This window comes from Rhipicephalus microplus, chromosome 1, assembly GCF_043290135.1.
Source record: "Rhipicephalus microplus isolate Deutch F79 chromosome 1, USDA_Rmic, whole genome shotgun sequence".
Lineage (NCBI taxonomy): Eukaryota > Metazoa > Arthropoda > Arachnida > Ixodida > Ixodidae > Rhipicephalus > Rhipicephalus microplus.
Window position 1 is genome coordinate 74,723,405 of NC_134700.1, and position 24,040 is coordinate 74,747,444.

The following is a 24,040-nucleotide window of genomic DNA, read 5'->3' on the forward strand; positions in this document are numbered from 1 at the left end:
TGTTACTGGCGTCTGTGTGTAGTTCAGTGTCGGCATATTCGTCGTAGTGTCCGAGTAAGGGCTCAGACTGGAGACGTTGCTGGAGCTCGGAGAAAGCACGGGTTTGCTCAAGGCCCCACACGAAGGGAACGTCGTCTTTTGTCAGACGAGTGAGGGGTTCAGCAATGTTTGCAAAATTTTGCACAAAGCGTCTGTACTATGCGCAGAGGCCTAAAAATCGACGCACATCACGTTTGTTGATAGGTGGTGGAAATCTGCGACAGCCAATGTTTTGTCTGGGTCCGGCCGAATACCATCAGGGCTAACAAGGTGACCGAGGAACTTTAATTCGTTGTAACCAAAATGACATTTCTCTGGTTTCAGTGATAGGCCTGCCGTGCGAATTGCAGCAAACACAGATCTAAGTCGCTGCAAAAGCTGCTCAAACGTTTGGGAGAAGACAACGACGACGTCTAAGTAAACAAGGCATGCTTCCCACTTGAGACCGGAGAGCACTGTATTCATCATCCTCTGGAATGTCGCAGGGGCAGAACACAGACCGAAGGGCAGCACCTTGAATTCGTACAGACCATCAGGCGTTATGAATGCTGTTTTCTCTCGGTCGCGTTCATCAACTTCGATCTGCCAGTAGCCACTGCGTAAATCCATGGAGGAGAAGTATCGGGCGCGTCGGAGGCGGTCTAGTGAGTCGTCGATGCGCGGAAGCGGATAAACATCTTTCTTTGTGACTTTGTTGAGTTTGCGGTAATCGACGCAAAATCGGAGAGTGCCGTCCTTCTTTTTTACTAGTACGACGGGGGACGACCATGTACTGTTCGAGGGTTGGATAACGCCATCTTCGAGCATCTGCTTCAATTGAGAACGTATAGCCTCTTGTTCCTTTTGTGATACTCGGTAGGCGTGCTGACGTATGGGTCGCTCAGCATGGTCAGTGACAATGCGGTGCTTTACGGTTGGCGTTTGTTTTATCTTGGATGTAGACGCGAAACAGTCGCTAAACATGCAGAGGATACAGCGGATTTGCTCTTTCTGCGCACATGACAGCTTCGGATTGACATCGACTGCATCGGCTACCGCGGTGTCACTTTCAACGGCTGCAGAAATTGGGGCTATCGTTGTACACGCTTCATCGTGAATGGATTCGAAATGAGCGTAGTTGTTCGCTTGGCCAAATGTTGGTATGCTCCACTAAAATTAGTGACCAACAACTCAGTCATCCCACGTTTAAATTGAATTATGCCGCGGGCAACGCAGATTTGCTGAGACAAGAGCACCGAGAGGTTGGCTTCAGCGATACCACTACTGTCATGGTCTAAGTCGCCCTGTACTTTAACGAACATACTGGTGCGTGGCGGAAGTGTGACGGTGTCGTCGACAATGCGAAGCGCAGTCTTCTGCGGATTGGTATCTCTAGGCTTCGGGCCATAGTCGTCAGCAAACGTTACGAGGCAGTCTCGAAGATTTATAGCAGCGCCGTGCTCACGAAGGAAATCCATGCCAAGGATAACTTTCCGGGAGCATTCGGGAAGCACAACGAAATAAGCAATGAACGTCGACTCACAGATTTGCAGCCTTGCGGTGCATCTCCCGATTGGTATCAAGAGATGGCCACCGGCTGTCCGAAGGTTTGGTCCATGCCCCCAAGGAGTCGTGACTTTCCTGAGTTCAGCCACAAGTTCAGCGCTGATAACTGAGTAGTCGGTGCCGGTGTCGACCAGAGCAGTCACTGGATGGTTGTCGACACGAATGGCAATGTCAGCAGAAACGGGTTTGTCAGTGATGTGAGGTGTCGGCTGAAAGAAATCGTCGAAGGTTGGTGGATGGGTCGGAGGAGGCTGTTTTGATGATAGCTTAACAGCGGTCCCACCCCCGGAGGCCGCTGATTCTAGTTTCCCCGGCGTGGACTTGGGGACCTAGCGGATCGTCCCACAACAACATCGGCGAAGGTGGAGTATTGATTCGTGGACGTAGAGCGTCGAGGAGACGGAGAGCGTGATTGGCGTCGCTGAAGATTCGGAGACGGTAGACTTGCCAAGTATTCTGCGATGGCGCGGGGTCGTTCGCCGTCCCTGGGCCGACGAGCGTCTGGCCGAAATCCAGGTAGGCCCATCTGTCTGTATGAGCACTCCCGGTACAAGTGACCTGGCTCACCACAGTGGTAGCATAGTGGCCGATTGTCGTAAGCGTGCCACACGCTATATTTCCGCAAATTAGGTCGCGGATTCTCATAGTGTGGTGGGCCCGAGAAGTACTGCGGCATCTGCAGGCAAGTCGGTCGTGGGTTTTCATAGCATGGCCCGCCCGAGAAGTGCTGTGGCGTCTGCAGGCTAGTCGGTCGGGGGAAATAGCTGGCTGCCGGTGCAGGAGTACGTACAGCTTCGGCATACGTTAGCAAAGGAGTTTCAGTTGGAGGTGGCGCTAATGGTTGTACCAGCTGCCGCACTTCTTCACGGACGACGTCTGTCAGAGCAGCCACTTGAGGCTGTGAAGGCACTGCGTGAAGCTTTTGCAGCTCGTCCCGTACAATGCTACGGACTAGCTCAGCAAGGTCTCTCACGCTCGTGACATTGGGTGCTACCAAGAGTGCTGACAGACATGCAAGGTCGGAGGAATTCTGCCACGGTAGCTGGTGGGTTTCGTGCAAGTCCTGCAAACAGCTGCTCCTTGACACCCCGCATCAGAATGCGCACCTTTTTGTCTTCCGTCATTGCAGAATCCGCTCGACGGAACAGACGAGACATCTCCTCAACGAACATGGCCACGCTTTCATTGGATCTTTGATTGCGAGAATTGAGGAGACGTTCGGCTTGTTCTTTCCGGTCGGCGCTATCATACGTGTTCCGCAGCTGAGTGCAAAACACCGGCCAGGTTGTCTGGGCGGCCTCGTGATTCTCGAACCAAATACGCGCCGAATCCTCCAGGTAGAAATAGACATGCCGCAGTTTCCGGTGCTCGTCCCACTCGTTGGCGACGGCGACTCGATCGTATTGGTCCAGCCAGTCTTCATCGTCTTCGTAGGGCTCCACATGGAAGAGCTTTGGCGTTCGAGAGGCTGGTAGCCATGGTGCTGGCGGAGTCGCGGTCTGTTCAGTCTGGCTTGCAGTTGTCACATATGCCATGATTCTGGAGCGTTCCGGAAGAGGGCTGAATTGGGGTGGTAGGCCTAGTTGACGCCGACTGCGTCGAAGGTTGGCTGTTTCTACTAAGGCGTCGATGTTGGGACCGAGATCTTCCTCGTGGTAACAGTGCATAGACTATTACCCAGCACCTCCACCAGTGTCACGTTACAACGTAACTGTAAGCTACAGATAATGGCACACAAGGACGTCAAACTGATTCGAACAACGGCAGTATGACTATTGTTTTTCTCTGCACGCGCATCTTTGTCCTCTTCTGCACAGCGGCACCTACAAGCATGCCAGCATCTGTGGAAATAATACTTTCAGAACATGTACTAGTAGCAATATAGTCTGGATGTGACCTCATCAACCAGTTTCAAGCAGGTTATCTTTCACTCATATCGTTATATTAGACACAGGGTCGCATCTAGTGTCACTAGACGTTCCTATGGTGTCGTCTTCAACCGTGCATAGGTGCGCACCTACGCTTAAAAAAACACGCGCCACTCGAAACTGTCTTGCAACCGCACCTGAATAGAGTGAGGACAAGCTTAGAGCCTAAGGATGACAGCTTTTCAGCTTCAACTTTTATGGCGACGATGTTTTGCATCATCCTGAGACATCTGTAGCTGTTTGTTTGTTTGTTTTGTTTACGGTTTCAAGTTATCTCCTCAGCCGCAAGTGCGTAGTTGGTGGCCTTTTTGCACATTCTTTTAGCTACTCTGGTTACGTGCGAGGTACACACGTTGCTAAGGCACGGTGTGATGGTGCCGGCTGCAGAGCTTCTCCTCACGACAGAAAGGCCACCGGAGCACATCTTGACATCTTGGCTCTCACTACAAAGCAGCGCAAAACGTTTTAGAACTGTGCGTGATAATGCTAATTTTTATAATCGGATGTGCAAATTGGTAAAGAAATATGCTTTCATGCATATATTGAAACGCCAACCTATGTGAGGTGGCTCATGGAAAAAGGTGCACACGCTACACAATATAGCAAAGTTCATTGGACACGTGATTTATAGAGGGATCATTCACATCATTCATGAGCATCTATCTATATATTGTAACATCTGCAGGCTCTTATCGTAAAAGAGATTGCTGAGAAAAGTGCACTTGCATTTCACAAAAAACCAAACAATGCCTCAGCACATGGTATGATCAGTGAAGCAGCATCTCTGTTCCAATTTTTTTGTCTACGTTAATAGAAACATCTTGTACAGCATTTGTTATTTTTCATACTGTTTCTGGGTCATTTATCTTCAAAATTTATATTCTGAATTTTTTGTTTTGAATAGTTTTGCATATATAGTGTTTTTATTGCACTCTTTACCAGCTAGCAATAAAAAATTGTGCACTTTTAACATTTTTATTCATTCCAGGATGTTTTCGCTGCTTTATAACATATTTTTTTTTGGAAAGAGCATTTAATTGTGCAAAATTTGGCATGTCGCAATGCATGCTGGAGTATTTTTCAAACTTGCAAAAACTATTTTCCTGAGACATATGAAAAATAATCATTTTTTTGCAGTACTGAAAGAGTTAAGTAAACTTTTCAGCAGGCAGTGCATTGTTAAGGGAATCATTTGTTACATGCGCTTGGGAGGCTTGTGTCAGCTGAGCAATGCGTGATCTTGAACTGTGGTTTGGCTGTACAGGTAAAGCTTTGTTGCGATGAAGTCGTTCTAAAGGGCCAGCAGTGCTACATTTTCCAATAAACTTTTCTCCACTACACTGCATTGATCTATTAAGATGTGATTGCCGTAAAATTTTAAAAGAAAAGGGGTAATAAGCAATAGTGCTAGAATGTCTGAAGCCACAAACTAAAAAACTCTATTTGTATGTCGTCCTTTCCATAGTACCTGAGAGTCTATGAAAATTGCAGTCTATGAGTTCGGGCACTATGCAGTCTTCGTTATGAATGAGGTAACTAGTTATATTTAATTAGACAAATTTATAGTGAAATAATATTTTTATCCTTTGTGACCCTAATGTGCTCTGCTACATACTAATATTGCCACAAAGACACAGGTACGCAGGCACAAAACAGGGCGTTTACTTTCCTAATCAAAGGCCAAAAGCGCGAACACCAGAGCACGCATCCATAGAACTACTTCGTTGTCTTCCTCAGAGACTGGCTACTTTAGTTGGCAGCCTACCTTGCATCGATTCCCCCCTTTCAAGAGCGACCGTCCCGGTCGATAGGCTAAGATGCTATAGATGACCATAAAAAAAAAATGGTCACGTCAACGAAAAAAAACAAAAAAACACAACCCCGCGTTGTTGTGGATAATAAGGAAAAAGTTCGAAGTGTTCATAACTCGCGGGCGTGGTACGGTTTCATCCGTACTACATGGACTACTTCTGAACGTGGACGTCTTCGATTTAAACTGGTATCAGAGCTTTGGGGAACTACTTCGTAATTCACATCACTGAGGCAGCGCACAACTCCGTAAGGGCCAAAGTAGCGTCACAATAGCTTCCCCAAAGCCCACGATGTCGAACTGGTGTCCACACCCATACATAGTCACCTGGTTGATAGTGGACGTTCCTTCAGCGTTGGTTGTAACGGCGAGCATCGATATCTTGCTGCGTGCGAATGCGGTTCCGTGCAAGCTGGTGGGCTCCCTCGGCTCTCTCAACGAAGTTGTCAACGCTGTCATTTCCGGTGGTGTCCTGGTCTACGGGGAGCATAGGGTCTAACGGTGGCGATGGCCATAAACAAGCTCGCATGGTGTTAGTTCTGTGGTTTCTTTCACAGCGGTATTATAAGCAAATGTGACATACGACAAAATTTCATCCCACGTTTTGTGCTCTACATCAACATACATAGATAGCATGTCGGCCAGTGTTTTGTTTAACTGCTCCGTCAAGTCGTTCGTTTGGGTATGATAAGCTGATGTTTTCTGGTCGTTGATGTGCGTCAGCTTGGTGACTTGTTGCAATAACTCTGCCGTAAATGCTGCTGCGCGATCGGTTATGAGCACAGCAGGTACACCATGACGCAAAATAATGTCGTGGACAAAGAATCTGGCAACTTCAACTGCAGTTACTTTAGGCACAGCTTTGGTTTCTGCATAGCGAATCAGATAGTCGGTTGCGACGATTATCCACTTATTTTCCGAGAATGACGTAGGGAATGGACTAAGAAGATCTATTCCAACTTGCTGAAATGGTGCTCGAGGTGGATCTAAAGGTTAGAGGAAGCCGGCAGGCTTTGCGGGTGGAACTTTACGCCTCTGACAGTCACGGCAGGTGCGGACATAGCGCTGAACAGACGAATACAGCTGTGGCCAGTAGTACTTTTGTCGGATGCGCGCTAATGTCTTAGCAAAGCCTAAGCGACCGGCAGAAGGATCATCGTGGCACACCTGCAAAACTTCCTCACGCAGCGCCATTGGAACGGCGAGGAGAAAAGTTTCCTGGCTGCTCTCAAGATTTCTCTTGTAGAGAACATTGTTCCGCAGGCAATACGATCTTAATCCACGTGAGAGCTGGCGTGGGACGATAACGTCTTCTCCTTGAAGATGCTGGATAACAGGAAGTAGCTCAGAGTCATTACGTTGAAGCTCAGTCATCTGCACCACATCGACGATGTCAAGAAACGGTAAATCTTGTTCAGTGTTAGATGACGTTGGGGAAATAGGAGCACGAGACAGGCAGTTAGCATCTGTATGCTTATGTCCTGATCGGTAGACCATTGTTATGTCGTACTCTTGAAAGCGGAGGCTCCAGCGGGCGAGGCGGCCTGATGGATCCCGTAGATTGGCAAGCCAACAGAGTGAATGGTGGTCACTAACCGCTGGAAATGGCCGGCCGTATAGGTAGAGTCGGAACTTGCTAATGGCCCAAACGACTGCTAGGCACTCTTTTTCGGTGGTAGAGTAGTTAGCCTCTGCTTATGTGAGACTGCGGCTCGCGTGAGTGATCACACGCTCTGCGCCATTCTGCCATTGAACTGGAATGGCTCCCATTACTACATTGCTGGCGTCTGTGTGAATCTCGGTGTCGGCAGTGTCGTCCGATTGTGCCAGCACTGCAGCTGTCTGAAGTCGATTGTGTAGCTCTACGAAGGCTTGTTGTTGTTCTTCCGTCCATACGAAAGGCACATCTGGCCCTGCCAGTCTTGTAAGAGGTTCCGCAATTTTTGAAAATCCTTCGACAAAACGGCGGTAGTACGCACAGAGTCCGAGAAATCGCTGAACAGCCTTCTTGTCTCCAGGACGAGGGAAATCGGCAACGGTAGCCAACTTCTCCGGATCTGGTCGAACACCCCCCGGGCTCACCACGTGGCCGAGAAGCTTTAGTTCCTGATAGCCAAAGTAGCATTTTTCGGGCTTAATAGTAAGGTTCGCTCTCCTTATTGCAGTGAGGACACTTTTTAGCCTTGAAAGATGCTCGTCAAACGTGCTTGAAAATACGACATCGTCCAAGTATACAAGACACGTCTGCCACTTTAGTCCAGCTAGTACAGCATCCATCATGCGTTGAAATGTGGCGGGAGCGGAACAGAGACCGAAAGGCAGCTCTTTAAATTCGTAGAGCTCGCCGGGAGTCACGAACGCGGTTTTCTCACGGTCGCCCTCGTCAACCTTAATTTGCCAGTATTTTGACTTGAGATCTGATGACGTAAAGAACTGGGCGTGGCGTAGATGGTCTAAGGCGTCATCAATCCGTGGCAGGGGGTAAATGTCGTGTTTTGTGATTTTGTTAAGCCATCGTTAGTCGACGCAGAAGCGTAGTGTGTTGTCTTTTTTCTTTACTAAGACAACAGGTGACGCCCACAGACTTGTCGAGGGCTGAATGACGTCATCATTCAGCATTTCTTGAACTGGACGCGTAATCACCTCTCTTTCCTTCGAAAACACACGGAATAAATGTTGGCGAAGAGGCCGCACCGACTCCTTGGTAACAATGCGGTGTTTTGTAACGGTGGTACGTTGAACTTTCGAGGCTGTGGAGTAGCAGTCCGAGAATTCCCTCACAAGGTTTAGCAGCTGCTCCTTTCGTGAATTAGGCAAGTCTGGATTAACGTGAATGCAGCTTCCCAGGTCAGCACAAGCTTTTGCATATCGTGAAGTCGTATCCAATGTGCCAATATCGAAAAAGCCGGCGATTTCACTGAGAAAAGCGACAGTAGTGCCTCTAGGGACGTGCTGAAACTCATTGCTGAAGTTGGTCAACAGAACTCGAGAGCGTTTATTCTCTAACTGAACAAGGCATCGGGCTATGCAGATGTTTCGTTTGAGCAGCAGCGGGATATTTGCCTCTGCAATAGCTTCATAGTCGTTGAATTCATCAAAAACGTCGCAGGTTACCAAGGTCAACACGCTACTCTGCGGCGGTAACGTGATGTCATCTTCAACAATTCTCAAAGCATTGACGTAACTGCTGTGAGGGTTGCGCGCTAAAGCGTATAACGTAGAAAACGTCACCCGCGACTCTTGCAAGTACATCACGGCTTCATTATCGTGCAGAAAGCCCAGTTCGAGAATTAGGTCCCTCGAGCAACTCGGCAGTATTACAAAATCTCCGAGATTCGTAAATCCATGAATACTGACTCGCGCTGTGCACCGTCCCACCGGAGTGAGAAGATGGCCTCCTTCCGTACGTATCTGCGACCCAGCCCACTGAATAGAAACCTTCTTCAGCCTGCAGGCAAGACCAATGCTGATAACGGAAGTGTCTGCTCCAGTGTCGATTAGCGCCATTACTTCTTCGTCGTCCACAGTAACCGCAATGTTTGATGTCACCACTCTTCGTACCACGTTTGACTGCTTCTGTACATCTTTTTGCTGCCGTCACTGTCGTCGTAGTTGAGGATCTTCCGTAGAGTCAGCGTCAGTGTCCTCACCTTCGGAGGTTGCTGAACTCAGTTTTCCCGACTTGCAGGACTGAGTAAACGGCGGGTCATGGAGCGCCCCGTGAATAGGCTGGGCTTGGTGACCTGTAGCAAGCAGGCGACGATGAGGGGGCCTCTTGCGACCGATGTTCGATATGACGATTCGAGATGAAACTCCCTATTTCCAGTGGTCGCTCGCCAGGTCGTGGACGAGTGGTATTAGACGAAAATCTATGGAGACCCACACGACGGTATGGACATGTTCGGTAGATGTGTCCGGCTTCCTTGCAGTGGAAACAAAGGGGACTGTGGTTGGGTGTACGGCAGATGTCACTCTTTCTCGGTCTCGGTCTTGCTTCGGCGATCAACGGCGGGCTGCGAGGACGAAAGCCTACCTCCATTTGCTCAGCATGTCGCTCATTGGGGTGAAACACGCTGGGTTAACTGCACAATAGAAAACGTCGCACTGCTTCCGCGTAGCTCATCTCGACGCAGTGCCTCTGTTGTGGCGCCTTGGACTGTTAATGAGCGTGAACGGCTTGCCCTAGCTCGGCGCGTACCATCTCCGCAGTGGAGAGCTGCTCTACAGGTGAAGTAGTCACCTGCATCTTTTGTAGCTCTTCGTTGATGAGAGCTCTGATGAGCTCTTGCAATGCGCTGATGTCATTGCCGAGAGTGACAGAAGTGACCTCACTTGGATGCACACCACGGATATACTGCCTGGCACGCTGTTGAAGGGCCCTTGCCCTCTCCATGCCAGTGACTTCCTCATGGAACTCCGCAAGTGTCGCAGGCGGGCTTCGAATCAGGCCGGCAAAAATCTCTTCTCCGCACGCCTGAAAAGCCGATTAATGTCCACTATGTAAGTCGTAACCATTTCGTTAGGGCCTTGAACCCTTGCCTCTATAGAACGGTCCGCTGTCTCTTTCCTGTCCTCTTGGGCCTTGAGGAACTGCCGGTGAAATTCATTCCATGACGTAAGCGTTGCTTCATGGTTCTCAAACCACGTTTTTGCGGAGTCCTCCAGGAAGCAGTACACATAGAGTAGCTTACGCTCTGGGGTCCAATCGTTGATGACGGCGACCCAGTCGAAATGCTCGAGCCAGTCGTCAGCATCTTGAAAAGCAGCTCCGTGAAATGTCTTCGGCGTCTTGGGCTGGTTGACAACCAGGTGCGCTGGTACTGGCGGGGTGACGTTAGGCAGTGTTTGATTCATAGTCCTCTGACGTTCAGGCAGCAAACCGAGCTGTGGCTCGAGTCCCTGGAGACGACGGCTGGAACGTACGCGCACAGGAGTAAGCTCAGCTGAGCTACCCGATGGACTTGCGTCAGGGGTGCTCTCAGGGGACCGTATCATATACTGTACCCCGCACCTCCACCAGAAAATGTCACAAAGACACAGGTACACAGGCACAAAACAGGGCGTTTACTTTCGTAACCAAAGGCCAAAAGCGCGAAAACCAGAGCACGCGCCCACAGAACTACTTCGTTGTCCTCCTCAGAGGCTGGCTACTATAGTTGCCTGCCTACCTTGTGTCGATATGACACCTGAAGTAATGTGAAGCCCATGGTTTACAGCTGGTGGCAGTAATACTTGTTGGAATAAAAAATATGTTGCTGTAGTATCTTATCGTACATCATGGAAGTACCTGCTGTCGCTAATTCCGTTGTAGCTCAATTCTTAGAGTATTGGACGTTTAAATTCCATTGATAGGAAAGAGACTGTTGCTTATATTGAAACGCTCTCAGAGAAGCTTTTGTTTTTCACATTTTCACTGAAATGTTTAATTTTTTCTTCTTCAATTTTATGTAGCGCACTGAATTTTCTTGTCCTGTTTGATTCACACTTTATACACCTTTTTAACGAGAACTCCTTAGGTGTCATCACAATCCCTTGTGGGCTGGTGTTACAAGCTGCCACTCTAGCGTCGCCAGCGTGAAGTCGGCGACGGGAATGACAGCAGGTTGGTTCGTTCCGTACGCAAGCAGAGACAGTGAAGAGATCAGAGACGTGAGAAAACAAAACAAACTTTACTCTAGTGATATTGCAGCACACGGGATCTAATACAACACTTTGATACAACTAACAAAATACATCAACACTTGATATAACTAAAAAATACATATAAAAACAATGAATCAGCTTACGTGAGAGATCTATTACAAACCACACAAACTAACACCAATAGACTACGGGCGAGAAAGTTCGAAGATATAAACAGGTGAAGGCATACGTGTGATGACCGGCCGCGTTGCGTCCCCGACAATCGGATGCGAGAAGTCGAAGAGGGTTCTGGCACGACTGCAATGTCGGCGGTGTTGCAACGCTGGTGGCTCCGGGAGGCTAGTGCTTGCAGGTGACTTCGAGCAGGTTGAGCTAACTCGAGGCGAAGTCCTGATGTCTACGTTGCAGACGTTGATATCGCGTCACAACTAGACGAACGGCTAAGTTTAGGTGGCCAGCCGATACAGAGCCACACTAAAAACTTCTAGAAGAGATGCTTGTTGATCTGTTTCTACACCATGTTGGTCAGCGACTAGTCTGCCTAGCAGGGCAAAATCCTGCGCTTAAATCCCCCTCGTGTCTCCTCGCTCTCTTCCTTGGGGACAAGAGACCTCTACATGGGTCCAATCATGCACGTTTAATTGATGGAAACTCCGCCCCAAAAATATTTTGACCCCACCCCTTTTTAATTGGGAGAGGGCCCTCAACTAGCGAGAGTGACCTGTTGGGTTGTTGTCATACGGCTTGGCCACCAGAGGGTTTCCCACGCTTTTCCCCGTGGGAACGGTCAAACCGTTCGGCTCTCAGCCGGTGCGTCTCGTAGTCTAATCCAACACCAGCACTTTTGTGGAGGGGGGAGAGTGGGATGAAAGGAGAGGCAAAGAAAAGAAAGAGGAGGACCGGAACATGTGCATCTTGCATGTGCCTCGGCGATTGTGACAGCACCGCTTTTGAGCTGCCTGCAGTTTTCGCACGCTGACAATCCATCAAAACTACTGCGAACTGTTCAAAAACATGGGAAATTAACTCTGTTCATCGAAACAGTCGCATCTTCCGAGTAGAATTTCCAAGTTTTGTTACCTTTTCCAATTTTCGCTCAGTGTCTCTTCAAGTATAAACCATAAAATTGTTGGCCACAATGTAGAAGAAAGACTAAAGAAGCATCGTGTTTTCAGCCACCGTTGTCCTCCAGTGTTTTAAGGACTACAGGGTTTTGCGTGGGCTGTGGCATATATGTGAAGGTCAACCTGCTTGCGGTCATCTCTGTTGCTCCAAATTTAATGACATACATTTCATTTTCAGAAATTGCCTTGTGGCACTGCGTCGGTGATACGGAGTGGACATGGACATCAGCAGGAGTCCTCTAGACTTTTTTGAAAAAGACAATGTACCTTGTGCCTTAATGTGCCCTGTTTCACTTATTGTAAATATTCGGCATGTGCCACAGCTGTGTGTCGTGTTGTCGGAGTTAGTAGCTGTCCTTGAAATCATTGAATGCCTTTATAATGGTGGTCAAGCTTTGTTAAAGGGCCACTCTCCAGGTTTGGACATCTGAAGCAATTGACTGCAGCACATAGATCACTCAACAAATGTTTTTGCAAACAACGAAACGCCCATGTGACACGAGAAGAGTTCGAACCTGAAATGGAAGCTTGAGCACTCTTCTTCTTTTGGGAGCCGTGTTTTGAGAGAGAGTGAAAATCAGTGCGCCTTTGTATGCCTATATGTATGCCTGTAAGCAGTATGCCTTTGTCCTGGGCACTTCTTGGAACAACCACAGGTGATGTGGAGTTTTGTGTTGAATGTCTTTGTGTTGTGCAGCTTAATGTGCTGTGTTTACCTCTCTTCCCTCTCCCCTCTCTACATTTCATCTCCCTCATTCCCCTCCTATGCGCAGGGTAACAAACCGGCTGCCTAGAGACTGGTTAACCTCCCTGCTGTTCTTTTCCTCGTATTTTCCTTACTTTTTTTTGTGTGCAGCGTACATATGCATCTTAGACCAGTCATGAAATATCACTAATGCACACAACTTTCATTCATCAAATGCAGAATAGACAATACCAGCCCTGCTACTCAGCCGAGAAAGAGAACAGAAATTAAAGAAAATATAGAGTGCAATAATCCTTAATGCAACATATTTGACCGCAGCTGTTCAGATGCTTTTGATTGTGAAATATGTGTGGCAAAGAGTTTAAGACATGCATGTGGTATATATTAGTTGTACAATGATTTCCTTCTCCCGTGGCCTGAATGGCACACTTGTGTTGACTGTGGCAGCGAGCTTTTGCATTTTTCACGCAAATGGCAGGGTCTATTCAGCAGTGGTGCTTAGCTGGGAACATTTCTTGTGAGTGTTTTCAGAATAAACTGATCATTTCAGTGGGTGCTTTGATTGCATAGACATTGAAGCCAGAGTGCACTAATGGTGCCTGTTTCATTGTGCTTGATATTTTGCCAATCATAGCCACTCTATTTAGCTGACACTTGTGGAATGCCAGCCTGCTTCTTTGGCAGCCTTGTAGCATTCTGGCGTCAGCACTGCCGAGAACATGCTTGAGCTAATCGTTTAACAGCAGAGGCAGTCGAAGCAATTCCAATAATTGTAAAGGAAAGAAATGAAAATTCCAGGTCTTGTTCTTTGTGTTAGGCACAATAATAATGAAAACTAATGCACAATGATGCCTAGAAAAATATAGGGGTCTTTTTTTACTAATAAACAAAACGAAACTAATAGTTGAAATGTACATCTAAAAACAGAAAAGTGGACAAAAAGATAACTTTCGGCTGTCAGGGACCGAACTTGCGGCCTTTTAATGACGCGTCCTATTCTCTTTCATCACACAGTTGTCGCTCTTGGCATAGAGAATGCTATAGCATGGCCGATGATGACAGTGTCATCAGTGGATGGGCGACAGTGCACTACTCTGCTTAGCTGAGGGAAACAAATGTGCATTCATGCGTTTTCTCTGTCGCTGCTCTCCTTCATCACAGTTATTCATTCTCAGTTGCGCTCTACATTTTTTCTCTTTCTCATTTATTCTTGCGCTGACATTTGGTACTCGATTAGGACCTCAACGGTGAAGCCACAAAATGGGCAAAGCAAATGAGCAGCACTGTAAAAAGGAAGTGGAGGCTGCCATGTCAACATGCCCATGTCCTTGCTCTCCTCCAATACTTAGAGAACACAAGAAGCTGGTGCATGCCAGGAAGAAGGGAGAGTGTTGGCTTCAGTAGCAGAACTTCCCTTTGTAGGGTGTCGAAATGGCAAGCGAGCGCCACGCTCTTGGAGTGAACGGACACAGCTGACACGGTCGTTACAAACCTAACAAAATACATTTATTTAACTAATTTATAACGATGATACTGTCTGCCAAATTAATGCATCAATTTTAATTAACATGCTAAGTCATTCTTACACAAAATTACCATACACTCAAACAGCATGACACAAGAGCACACAAAAAGCGGCAGCGCCAACGCTTCACTCACCACTTGGGCCTACCGCAGGTGGTCCGCGGTGCCGTTCACGGCAGACCCACCGCGAGAGACAAGCGTTCGCGGAAACCGCCACGTGCAGAAGAGACTCGCTCAACTCTCACCTGCCACCAAGGCTTGCTTCCGCCAGGGGTCACCGCCGGCGCTACCACTGGGATGATGATGACGATAGTGGTGCTCAACGCGAACACAACGCCATCTATCGCCGGTGGTTGTCTCCCGAAATGTGACTTGGGCGAGACACATGCGCCACGCAGAGCAAACAACTTTACAAGGGGTGTCAGCACCCCGACATCTCTTAGAGCTATGGTTGCAGGCCAGTTCAGTTTCTTTCAACACCTGCATTGAAGAACCAATTAAAAAAAAAAATGTGGAGGTTATATGCTCCTGGACAGCATCTTACTGTTTCCAGTGGTTAGGCGAAATTTGCAATGGTATCCGGTGAGGGGTTTAATGCGTTAAACACTAAAAGTTGAGCAAATCGGTGAGTGGTTCTGAGTGTGATGAAAGACAAAGACATGCAACAAGCACGTAGTAGCTGCTTGTTAAGTCACTTTTTTACTTGTTCTTTCTGTGTACTGCAATCGGAAGATGAGATTAGCTATATATTTTGAAAAACCTTGCATTTTGTTGTCTACAAAACTTGTCAGACAGCGTAACTTAAGGATGCAATATTGGTGTCAAACGAAACTCTCAGTCAATCAAGTCCTCCTTGCCGCTGAAGCAAGTTTCCTCACCAACCTTTTATTTATTATCTCTTTCGTGTAAACAAAAAGCTCATTGTGTTGAACAACTGTCTTCTCTCGAACTTGTCACAAGTGTTGACGGGGTATTTTGAAACATTTTGTCGTGATTTTGGAAGTCTCGGGTACTCTCTATATTGCATAAGAATGGCAAAAAATTCTTGCTTTCCCAATGCTTTGCATGCATGTCTGCAAGCTAATGCAAGGGAATGTTTTCGAGCAGTTGCAGAATTATGCAATCTTGATTGTGGGCTGGTGTAGTAATTTTGGAAAATATGTCGCTTCTTTTTTTTTTTTTTTGGCTCCTGAAACTGCCGTTTCTCTGGCCACAAGAAAATTTTCTAGAAGTGTTGAAGGAAAGGTCATTAAAGGAAAGTTTCCACCATTCGACTCGTAGCACAAAGCTACAAGAAGATCCATACGAATTTCTAATGTGAAACAAATTAAGTTGAAAAAATTCGTTGTGGACTGCGTCTTGATGTAGTTTACCCAGGTGCATGTTAAAAAGCCTCAAGTCCACAAAATTATTGTGAAGCCCCCCTCCCTCTTTTATGGCATGCCTTGTATTGACAGTTTGGTTTTAGCATGTGAAGAAACCCAAAGTTTAATTTATAGTGTCACTGCCATCCACTTTTTTGAGCCAATGTGGAGGGCAAAATGAAGTGCAGAGATGTTTAGTTTTTTCTTGGCAGGTTGTTTCATCGAAGAAAAATATTCTTTATGTGTGACATTGTTGCAGTAGTGTTAGTTGAAAGAGCTATGCTTCCTTGGTGGTGCTGTGCCTGTGAGAACATGCTGAGAATTTCGTTTATGGCGTCATGTTCACTTTTGTGTGACCTCTTGATGGGCATGGCTATCATGGTGGCATTACAGTTATCTGATGGTACCTTTTTTGTTTTTATCTGCTGCTATTTGCTTAATGTTTTATGTATTTGCAGTTTTCTTTCATATGCACACCCTGTTGTGCCTTGTGAGTTTCATTTGAATTTGTGGTTTTAAGCATATGAAATCAAGCTATTCTTTCTGCTGGTGTCTAGGGAAAGTTGTTGGGTTTGGCGATGTGGAAACTTTTGAGTTCTCCCGTCAGTGGGGAGAGTTCTTAGTTACTTAAAAGCCTTTGGTATCTCAGTGTTGCCATAAAACTTTTCAGAATATTAGTGACTTGCAAGAGCAGAGAGACTCAACTATGAGCAGATATTTTACCGAAGCGAATGTCTTGCACTTCCGTCCTTGAAGCTTTACCTATATTTAGCTTTATTATGTTGTAATTTTCAGTTGTGCCTTTTGCTGTACTGTGCATTTATGGCTCCGAATCAAATGTGCTGAATTTTCATGCTACAATGAAGAGTGCAAGTCATCTTTCATGCCTAAGTCGACTTGTTGGATGAGTGTGCGTCGTCAAGTCGCAGCTTGGCTACTTTTTATATATAACTGCATGAGTGCGATAGAGACGACCTACATTTTGGCACATTTAAAGGCGTACTGACACCTTTTTGTAAAAGCGAGTTTGCTCTGCCATACAAATCTCCTGTACACAGAGACGGCTTTGAGCAAGTGTGATGCTCAGCAAATGCTGATATTTTATTTTGATATGAAAGTCAGTTTGCTCCTAGTGCACCTAACAACATCGACGCTAACTTGATGTCAGGCTACAGTATTAATCCTGGTGACGTTGCGCAGCAGTATGGCTAGTTTTGATGACGTCGAACACCAAGAAAAAGAAAAGTAGCTTGGGCGTAGTCTTCTCGGCCATCCACTCGCGTTGTACGGTCACTGTCATGCAGCGTACATGTGAATCGAGCTAGCAAAGTCTGGAATAGTGCACACACATACAACTACCTCGTGGTGCTGCTCATACCATGTCTTGACGTCAGGGTTACAGTAGGAACTGAAAGTAGCTTTTAAGAGCATGCTGTAATTAATATTTCAAGGTGACCTGATGCTTATTGGTACATTACTTGTGCTCTCCGTGGCTTGGCCTGTCATCGCAAAAAAAAAAAACGAAAACTGAAAAATTTTGTGTCAGTACCCCTTTAAGAGTTCATGGCTACTACTTTAGAATCCCAATCGAGTCACTACTTATTTAGAGTGTAGTAGCACGTCACTTAGTCTTTTAAAGCTAAGGACTATAAGTAATCACAGTGGTAGGCAAACAGTGCCGCTGCATAATATTTAAAGTATAGGAGCATTAACAGTACCTCTCCCCGGTGTTGAATGCAGATGTGGCAATGGCACCTCGCATTCCAGCTGCCTGGACAGCTCTGAAAGGGAACTCTGCAAGCAACAGTTGCGAGAGGTGCAACACCAGGTGGATTGGACATCGATACAGGTGCAAGTACTGTTTGTACCGCACAGATAACAAGGGCCACCTGGAAAAACACACTCGGACTCATACTGGCGAGAAACCCTTTGTTTGTCGCATTTGCGAAATGGCATTTTCAGACCCGAGCGCCTGTCGTCGTCACATACGGTGGCACTACAGGAGAGGGCACACCGAAGAGGCAGGGTTCGCTGCGAATGTCTCGTACTTTTAGGGATGTGGTCCAGTATAAAAAGGCATTGTCCCTCACAACTTGTGCCTGATGGTTCCAGAATCTCAGCACCTATCCTTATCACACGTGTCAAGAGCAGCCTCATGTGGCACTCTATATTAAGGCCAAGAATATGTTTGAATTGTTAGTGAACTGGAGCTCATGTTGCAGATTTCATTGACATAGCCTATGAAACTAAATAATAACTTAGTTTGTGCAAATTCACTTGGTGCTGCAGGTCACTAAGACGCATGCTAACCTGTTTCTTGGTATATTGGGAGGAAACAGCACGAAAAATGAGAGACCAGACAAAGGACACACACAGAGCGCCGACTTGCAACAAAAATTTCATTCTTCAAACCACGCATATATACCCATGAAGTGGAATGAAACAGGAAGAAACAAAAGTTAGAGCCCAGGATAAATGAAAAATTAACCTCATAAAACTATTCTCATAGCGCGTAAATCGACCAGATAAGAAGACAACTTTCTTTTCCGAAAGGACAACTGAAGGCCTACCCAAGCATGCATCACCCAACCTAGCTATCTCCAGGGCCTCCATTGTTTCACAGGTAAGCTGGCCCTGATGACGCTTGGCAACCACACATGAATGAAAATCAGCGGTGCACCCACAATCTCTGCAATGGATGCCTAGGTGGTCAGACACCGTTGAGAAAACACTGTGAGCTTGTTCCTTTAGACGCTACATCAAACATCGACCAGTTTGACTTATGCATCATTTGCCACAGGACAATAAGGAATACACCACGCCTTCAATGCATGGAAAAAACTTATTCTGGTGCTTAGTTCGGCAAGTGGTGGTCTCCCTAGCTCCTGGGTTGATAGTTAGGCTGGGTGACGCATGCGTGAGTAGGCCTTTGGTTGCTCTCTCAGAAAAAGTTGTCATTTTATTTATTTGGTTGATCGCATGCGCCATGAGAATGCTTTTTAAGATGTTAATTTTTCATTTATCTTCGACTATAACTTTTGTTTTTTCCTTTTTCATTCCACAGCATAGGTATATATGAGTGGTTTGAATAATAAAATTTTTCTTAGAAGTCAGCGTTCGGTGTGTTCCTTTTTGTCTGGTCTCTCATTTTTGTGCTGTTTCCTTCCAATATCTCCTATCAACACGCCCAAGCAATCATCTTAGCTGCATGTGTTCCTTGATTCAACACTGCATCGTTTCACTATTAAATGACGAAAAAGTCCCCAGTGAGACTTTTGAACGACCATCAGCTCGCATTTTGTGTTCTCTAGTGGTGAACTGCAGCTGTGCATTTTAGGGAACTTTTCTCGGCCCCTGCTGGGAATATTTATTACAGTATGGGGGATGCATATGCTTACACGGCATACTGTGATGCAGAAATATGCTCTCCTTATTGGTTCATCATTTCTGTATTGCCAGCAAGTGAACCAGAATGCTGTACAGTAAGTTTACAAAAGCAAGTTTCCTTTGATTGTAGGGTCCACTCTTTCTTGTTTGTTCACAAAATACTTTATTTAAGGTATCATACACTACACTTCTAATGAGGTTTCGAAGCCCTGTTTAACAAAAAGGAGCATTTTTGCTTCATTTCATGTTGAAAGATATAGAGAGTTCGAAGAATACTTTGCCAGTTCGCTTAGAGATGCTTTTGTAGTATTGTATTTGTAGTGATGCTTTTGTAGTAACCTCGTTCAACTAAGTAATGCTGCCATCAGCTGCTACTGGCAAGAACAATTCAATGTACCCTTCTTGCAGAGGCACAAGGTCGTGCCATGAGATTATTCAGGCAGTCTGTACCCGTTTTTTGAACAAGGCTGAGTATCACTGCCTATAACCAAAGTTTTTCGATTATACGGCGCCCAGATTATACAATAGTTTTGCATTGTCCCCTGAAAGTTGTATAATTGGGGTTCCACTCTACATGTTTTATCTGAGGAATTGCTGTTCTGAGGAATGTTTATCTGAGGAATGTCGATTCATAAGTGTGCCTAAATGTCACAACAGCAGCTATGGTGTGGCCGAGGCAGTCAGACATCACTGTGTGCGAGTATGTAGATTTCATCAGAAGGGGGTATGGGTGACAGTAGGCGACAACATGGCGTACCGTTGCCTTTCAGTTGTTCTAATGGACTTACCATGGCACACTGTGGACAAAAAAGAAAAGCTATGGTATTCAGAGAAATGCATCATGACTATACCTTACACAGGTGCAAAAGCTGTGTGCAAATTGTGAAGGTGTTGAGCGTGGACCTTACTAGCAAAGTGGTGTCATTATTCATCTTTTATTGTTTTTAGGTTACAGTTCACAAGCTTGTCAGTAGTGAAAAAAAAGTTTCGAGTTGGGAGTTCATGCCCATTGACTCACTGAATCAAAAGCTGTGTGCTAATTGTGAAGTTGTTGAGCGTGGACGTCACTGAATTAATGGGCATTTCACATATTTTATTTCATTCTTTCTATGTGGATCCCTTTTATACTTCAGTGTTCAAGTGTGGGTCATATCAGAGTCATGTATGCAATTAGTTTAACATCTCTGGAGGCAAATTTGAGCTCATGCCTTAGCGTACAAAGCTTAACCTCTGCGTTGTTACATGAGTTAGTAATACGCTTTTTCCAAGATAAGTCATCAGGTATCGTAATGCCTAAATACTTAAAGTGCCTCACTTGTGTAAATGGCTTACCATCTAGCATATAATTATAAACTAACACATTTTCTTGTTTTCCTGTGGTTTATTTTCATTTTCTATCTTGTGCACCAATTAGCAATTGATTGTAGTGCTGCAACTAACTCTAACTGATCCCCATGACATGATATTTTAGATTATATTAGGCAATCATCCGCAAAGAGGGGAACAGTAATCTTGCTGCTAAAGTTATTTGTAATGTAATTTATATAACAAAAAGATAACACAGGTCCTGATACCGACTCCTGACGCATGCCAAATGTTACATTTAAAGTTTTTGATTTCTTCCCTTCGACCTCCAGGTATTGCGTTCTTATTAGTTAGATGTGATTGAATCCACTTTACTATATTTAAATTAACTCTGAGATCAAGTAGTTTACCAAGTAAGTATGAATGCAAAACGCAGTAGAAATCTTTCGATAAGTCTTAGCTATTTCTGTCGATATGACCTGTTTCATTAATTAGCTGAGAAAAATCATGCACTGTTTATGCTAGTTGGGTGGTTGTGGACAAGTGGCTCCTAAATCCATGCTGGTTAGGAATAAACCTTTGAGCTTTTGAGGTAACTAAACAAGGTTTTGATAATATATGCTCAAATATTTTACAGCATGCACATGTAATGGATATTGGTCCATAATTTTGTACTTTATGTTTATCACCTGTTTTGTATACTGATACAACTCTCGCCATTAGCCAGTCACATGGTAATCTGTGCTGTTCAAGAGAATCCTGGAAAATTATCAGTAAGTACTTGGCAATCCATTCTGAATATCTTCGCAGAAATTCATGAAGGATGCCTTCCGGGCCAAGTGATTTTTTGTTTTCTACTTTTTAACAAAGTGAAAGTATACCTTCCGATAAAGCAATGCCTTGCATGTCTGAATATGCACTGTCCATTTTGTCTTTTATTGCTGCAGGTAAAGGCATAGAAGGGTCGAAAAGAGAGTTGAAAAATTCATTGTATTGATCAGCAATTCGCGGAGCGTCTTCAATTATGCCTTGGTTACTCGAAATGTACGTCACATTCTCTTGAGACAGAGCAAAGTGATGCCAAAAATGCTGTGGTGATTCTTTCATAAACTTTGATAATGTGCGGGAATGGTAATGTTATTTAGCAATGAATAATTTTCTCGTGACAGTAATTGAGAGATTACGCATCTCAGTATGATCTTTGTTCTTTCTTTTCCTTCTGTGTTTTATTTTCCTCTTTAACTGTATGGTTTCTCGATTGACCCAAAAATTTCACCTTTTCACGTTTTCATCTTTATCAGGATGTACTTTTATTAGGGATACTTTTAAACTTATCCCACAACATATTGTCCTCACTCGCTCCATCAAATGACCCCAGTTGCATCTTCAGATAGTCTAGGATACTAACGTCGACTGCTGCTGCAAAATTTTTTACATCTATTGATTCTCTGGACATGGCCAGCAAAATATCTTTTATGCGCACTTGGACAAGCTTTTGGTCATATAGTGCATCATTAACAGAAACGACACAATCTGTAATTCTGCTATCTATAAATACAAGGTCAAGGATTGAATGAGCGGTAGCCTGAATTCTAGTTTCTTCGTTAACAACCTACGTTAGGTCCTTGCTGATACTGTGTCAAGTAAAAGGTCACAGTGGTTAAGGTCACAATTCTTCCACGTAATTATATATAAACGTTATTACCTTCCTTTTTTTCCCAGTGGTAAGCGGCTTGTATGCTTTGACATGAGTTCAAATAATTGTGCATAATGATGAAAAAGTTCTTGATTTTGATGATCATAATTTTGAAGCATAATGAACAGTGTATGTTGAGTATGTTGAGTGTAGGGTCTGCATTTTTGTTACTCTCTGCTCAATTTTGGTCACTGCTGTGAAGCACTTAAATACTTTTGTATGTTTTGTTTTTGCTTTTTGTTTGCATTACAATTTGTATGGTCTGTATATTGTAGTTTTTTTAAAGCTGCCAGGTGCATTGTCTGTCGTGATTTCACTGTGTAGTGCTTGTGTCTTTGAACAATGTGTAAAGTGTATTCCAGTACTCCACCCTGTGTCAGCCCTTTGGCTAGCAGTATAAATAAATAAATTAATTAATTCAAATCCAAGTCTGCTGCAAGAGATCTGATTATCAGCAGTTTTAGTGATCGCTGTTCTGCGCAACTGTTGTATAAACCGGTCATGCAGCTATTGCACACGGTCATTCTAAAAAGAGAATAAAATGTAGGAAGCTCAATGACTGGGGCATCAATTTAAAATTTTGGTAGCAAACGAGTGGGTTCTCAGAGAAGCGACAAGTGTGCAGCATAATTGTCTCTGGGAGACAAGCTGCACTTAGCTGTACTTTAGTGTTTCCTTCCATTCTTATTGTGCTTCTCTGAGATTAATGAACAATCTTTTTTCCTTTTTCTTTTGCCAGGCAGGCAGACAGATATGAAATCGTTACAGTACTTTAATATGCTTTCTTCTGTCTTCTTGTTTAGTGGTCTGTTTACTTTGTTGAAAGAGCACACAAAATTCATCCCTATTTATCCCTAACTCTTTTTTAGATCCATTATGCAGTTTCACTGCCCAAGAGCAATTTTTTCGTTTGTTTCTTTGTGCATGCTAACTGATCTCTGCCATTTTCTAGAAGATTTTGTTACTCTTCAGCACGTTTGACTGTTGTCACTTTGTCAGCCACTTAGTGACTTGAGCATTCCATGCTATCTCAATTTCACATGCTAGCTTCTTCAACAGCTTGTTCATCATCAAGGAACGTGCATTTCCTGCTCGAGGCCCTTGTAATCACATTTTGTTGGACAGCATAGAGCGTGCTTGGTGATACACTCCCTTCATCACTATGTGCCAAGGTGTTATATTGGCTGGAACTGGCTGCATGGTCATTTGTGAAAGTTGAAGCTTTAAACATGGAGAGTCACAAGGAACCAGCCCCTGCTGCTGCTGCTGCTGTAGAACTGTAGCAAGGCAAAAATATATACCGGATGTTCTCTGAAAATTTGATCCATGTTCACAAAATTGGTCTGAGCACATCTTTGAGGTACGTTGTTGCAAACTACTTAATGAAGATTCAGTAATAGTGGGTGCCAATGGCTTTTAATCTGCTCTGGTCTCTTTTCACACTAGACACCAAAAGGTGTTCACACTAAGGTAGGCTTCCACCTTTCAACATAAAGGTGTTCTTCACTTGCGCAGCCCTGTGACAGTCTTTGGGTTCTCGGGCGCAGAGCACTAGGTGCCTTTGAGAAAGCTGGAAAGGTTTAGCAGATGTAATATGTCTAATTTTGTTAATGTATTGGGTGAATGATACTTGTGTTTTTTCTGGCCTACTTACCACAAATTAGGGAAAATTTCTATTTGATTGGTGTACCTAGTGTACCTTTTCATGCTTGCAGAACTCCTCAGTGAATGTAACTTGTGATTCTGAAGTTCCACAGCTGGATAGCTTATCTGTAACACGCCAAACTCTACACTCGGATAAACTTTTCTTGACAGCAGTATGGAAGCTACAGAACCGAAGGGCGCGCCTGGTACCACGCGACAAAATAGTACTTAAAGTGGTACTGACACAAAAACTTTAGTCTCGCGCTTTTCTGCATAATTGTGTTGCTGAGGGCCTGTTAGTCAACATGGCACATATTTTGCTGTA

The 24,040-nt window shown here is 45.0% G+C and overlaps 1 protein-coding gene across 3 annotated transcripts in view; it reads left to right on the forward strand.

The window, feature by feature from the left end:
* The window catches only part of LOC142776408 (uncharacterized), a 76,241-nt gene that overhangs the window by 47,380 nt on the left and 4,821 nt on the right, over positions 1-24,040 (forward strand). For 2 of the 3 annotated variants that reach the window (XM_075880046.1, XM_075880085.1), the window contains exon 2: positions 17,424-17,532. In XM_075880046.1, the coding sequence (XP_075736161.1) occupies positions 17,424-17,532 (109 nt within the window). Of the gene's footprint in view, positions 1-17,423; positions 18,061-24,040 lie in introns of those variants that run through there. The other variant, XR_012887547.1, reaches the window with a different exon arrangement.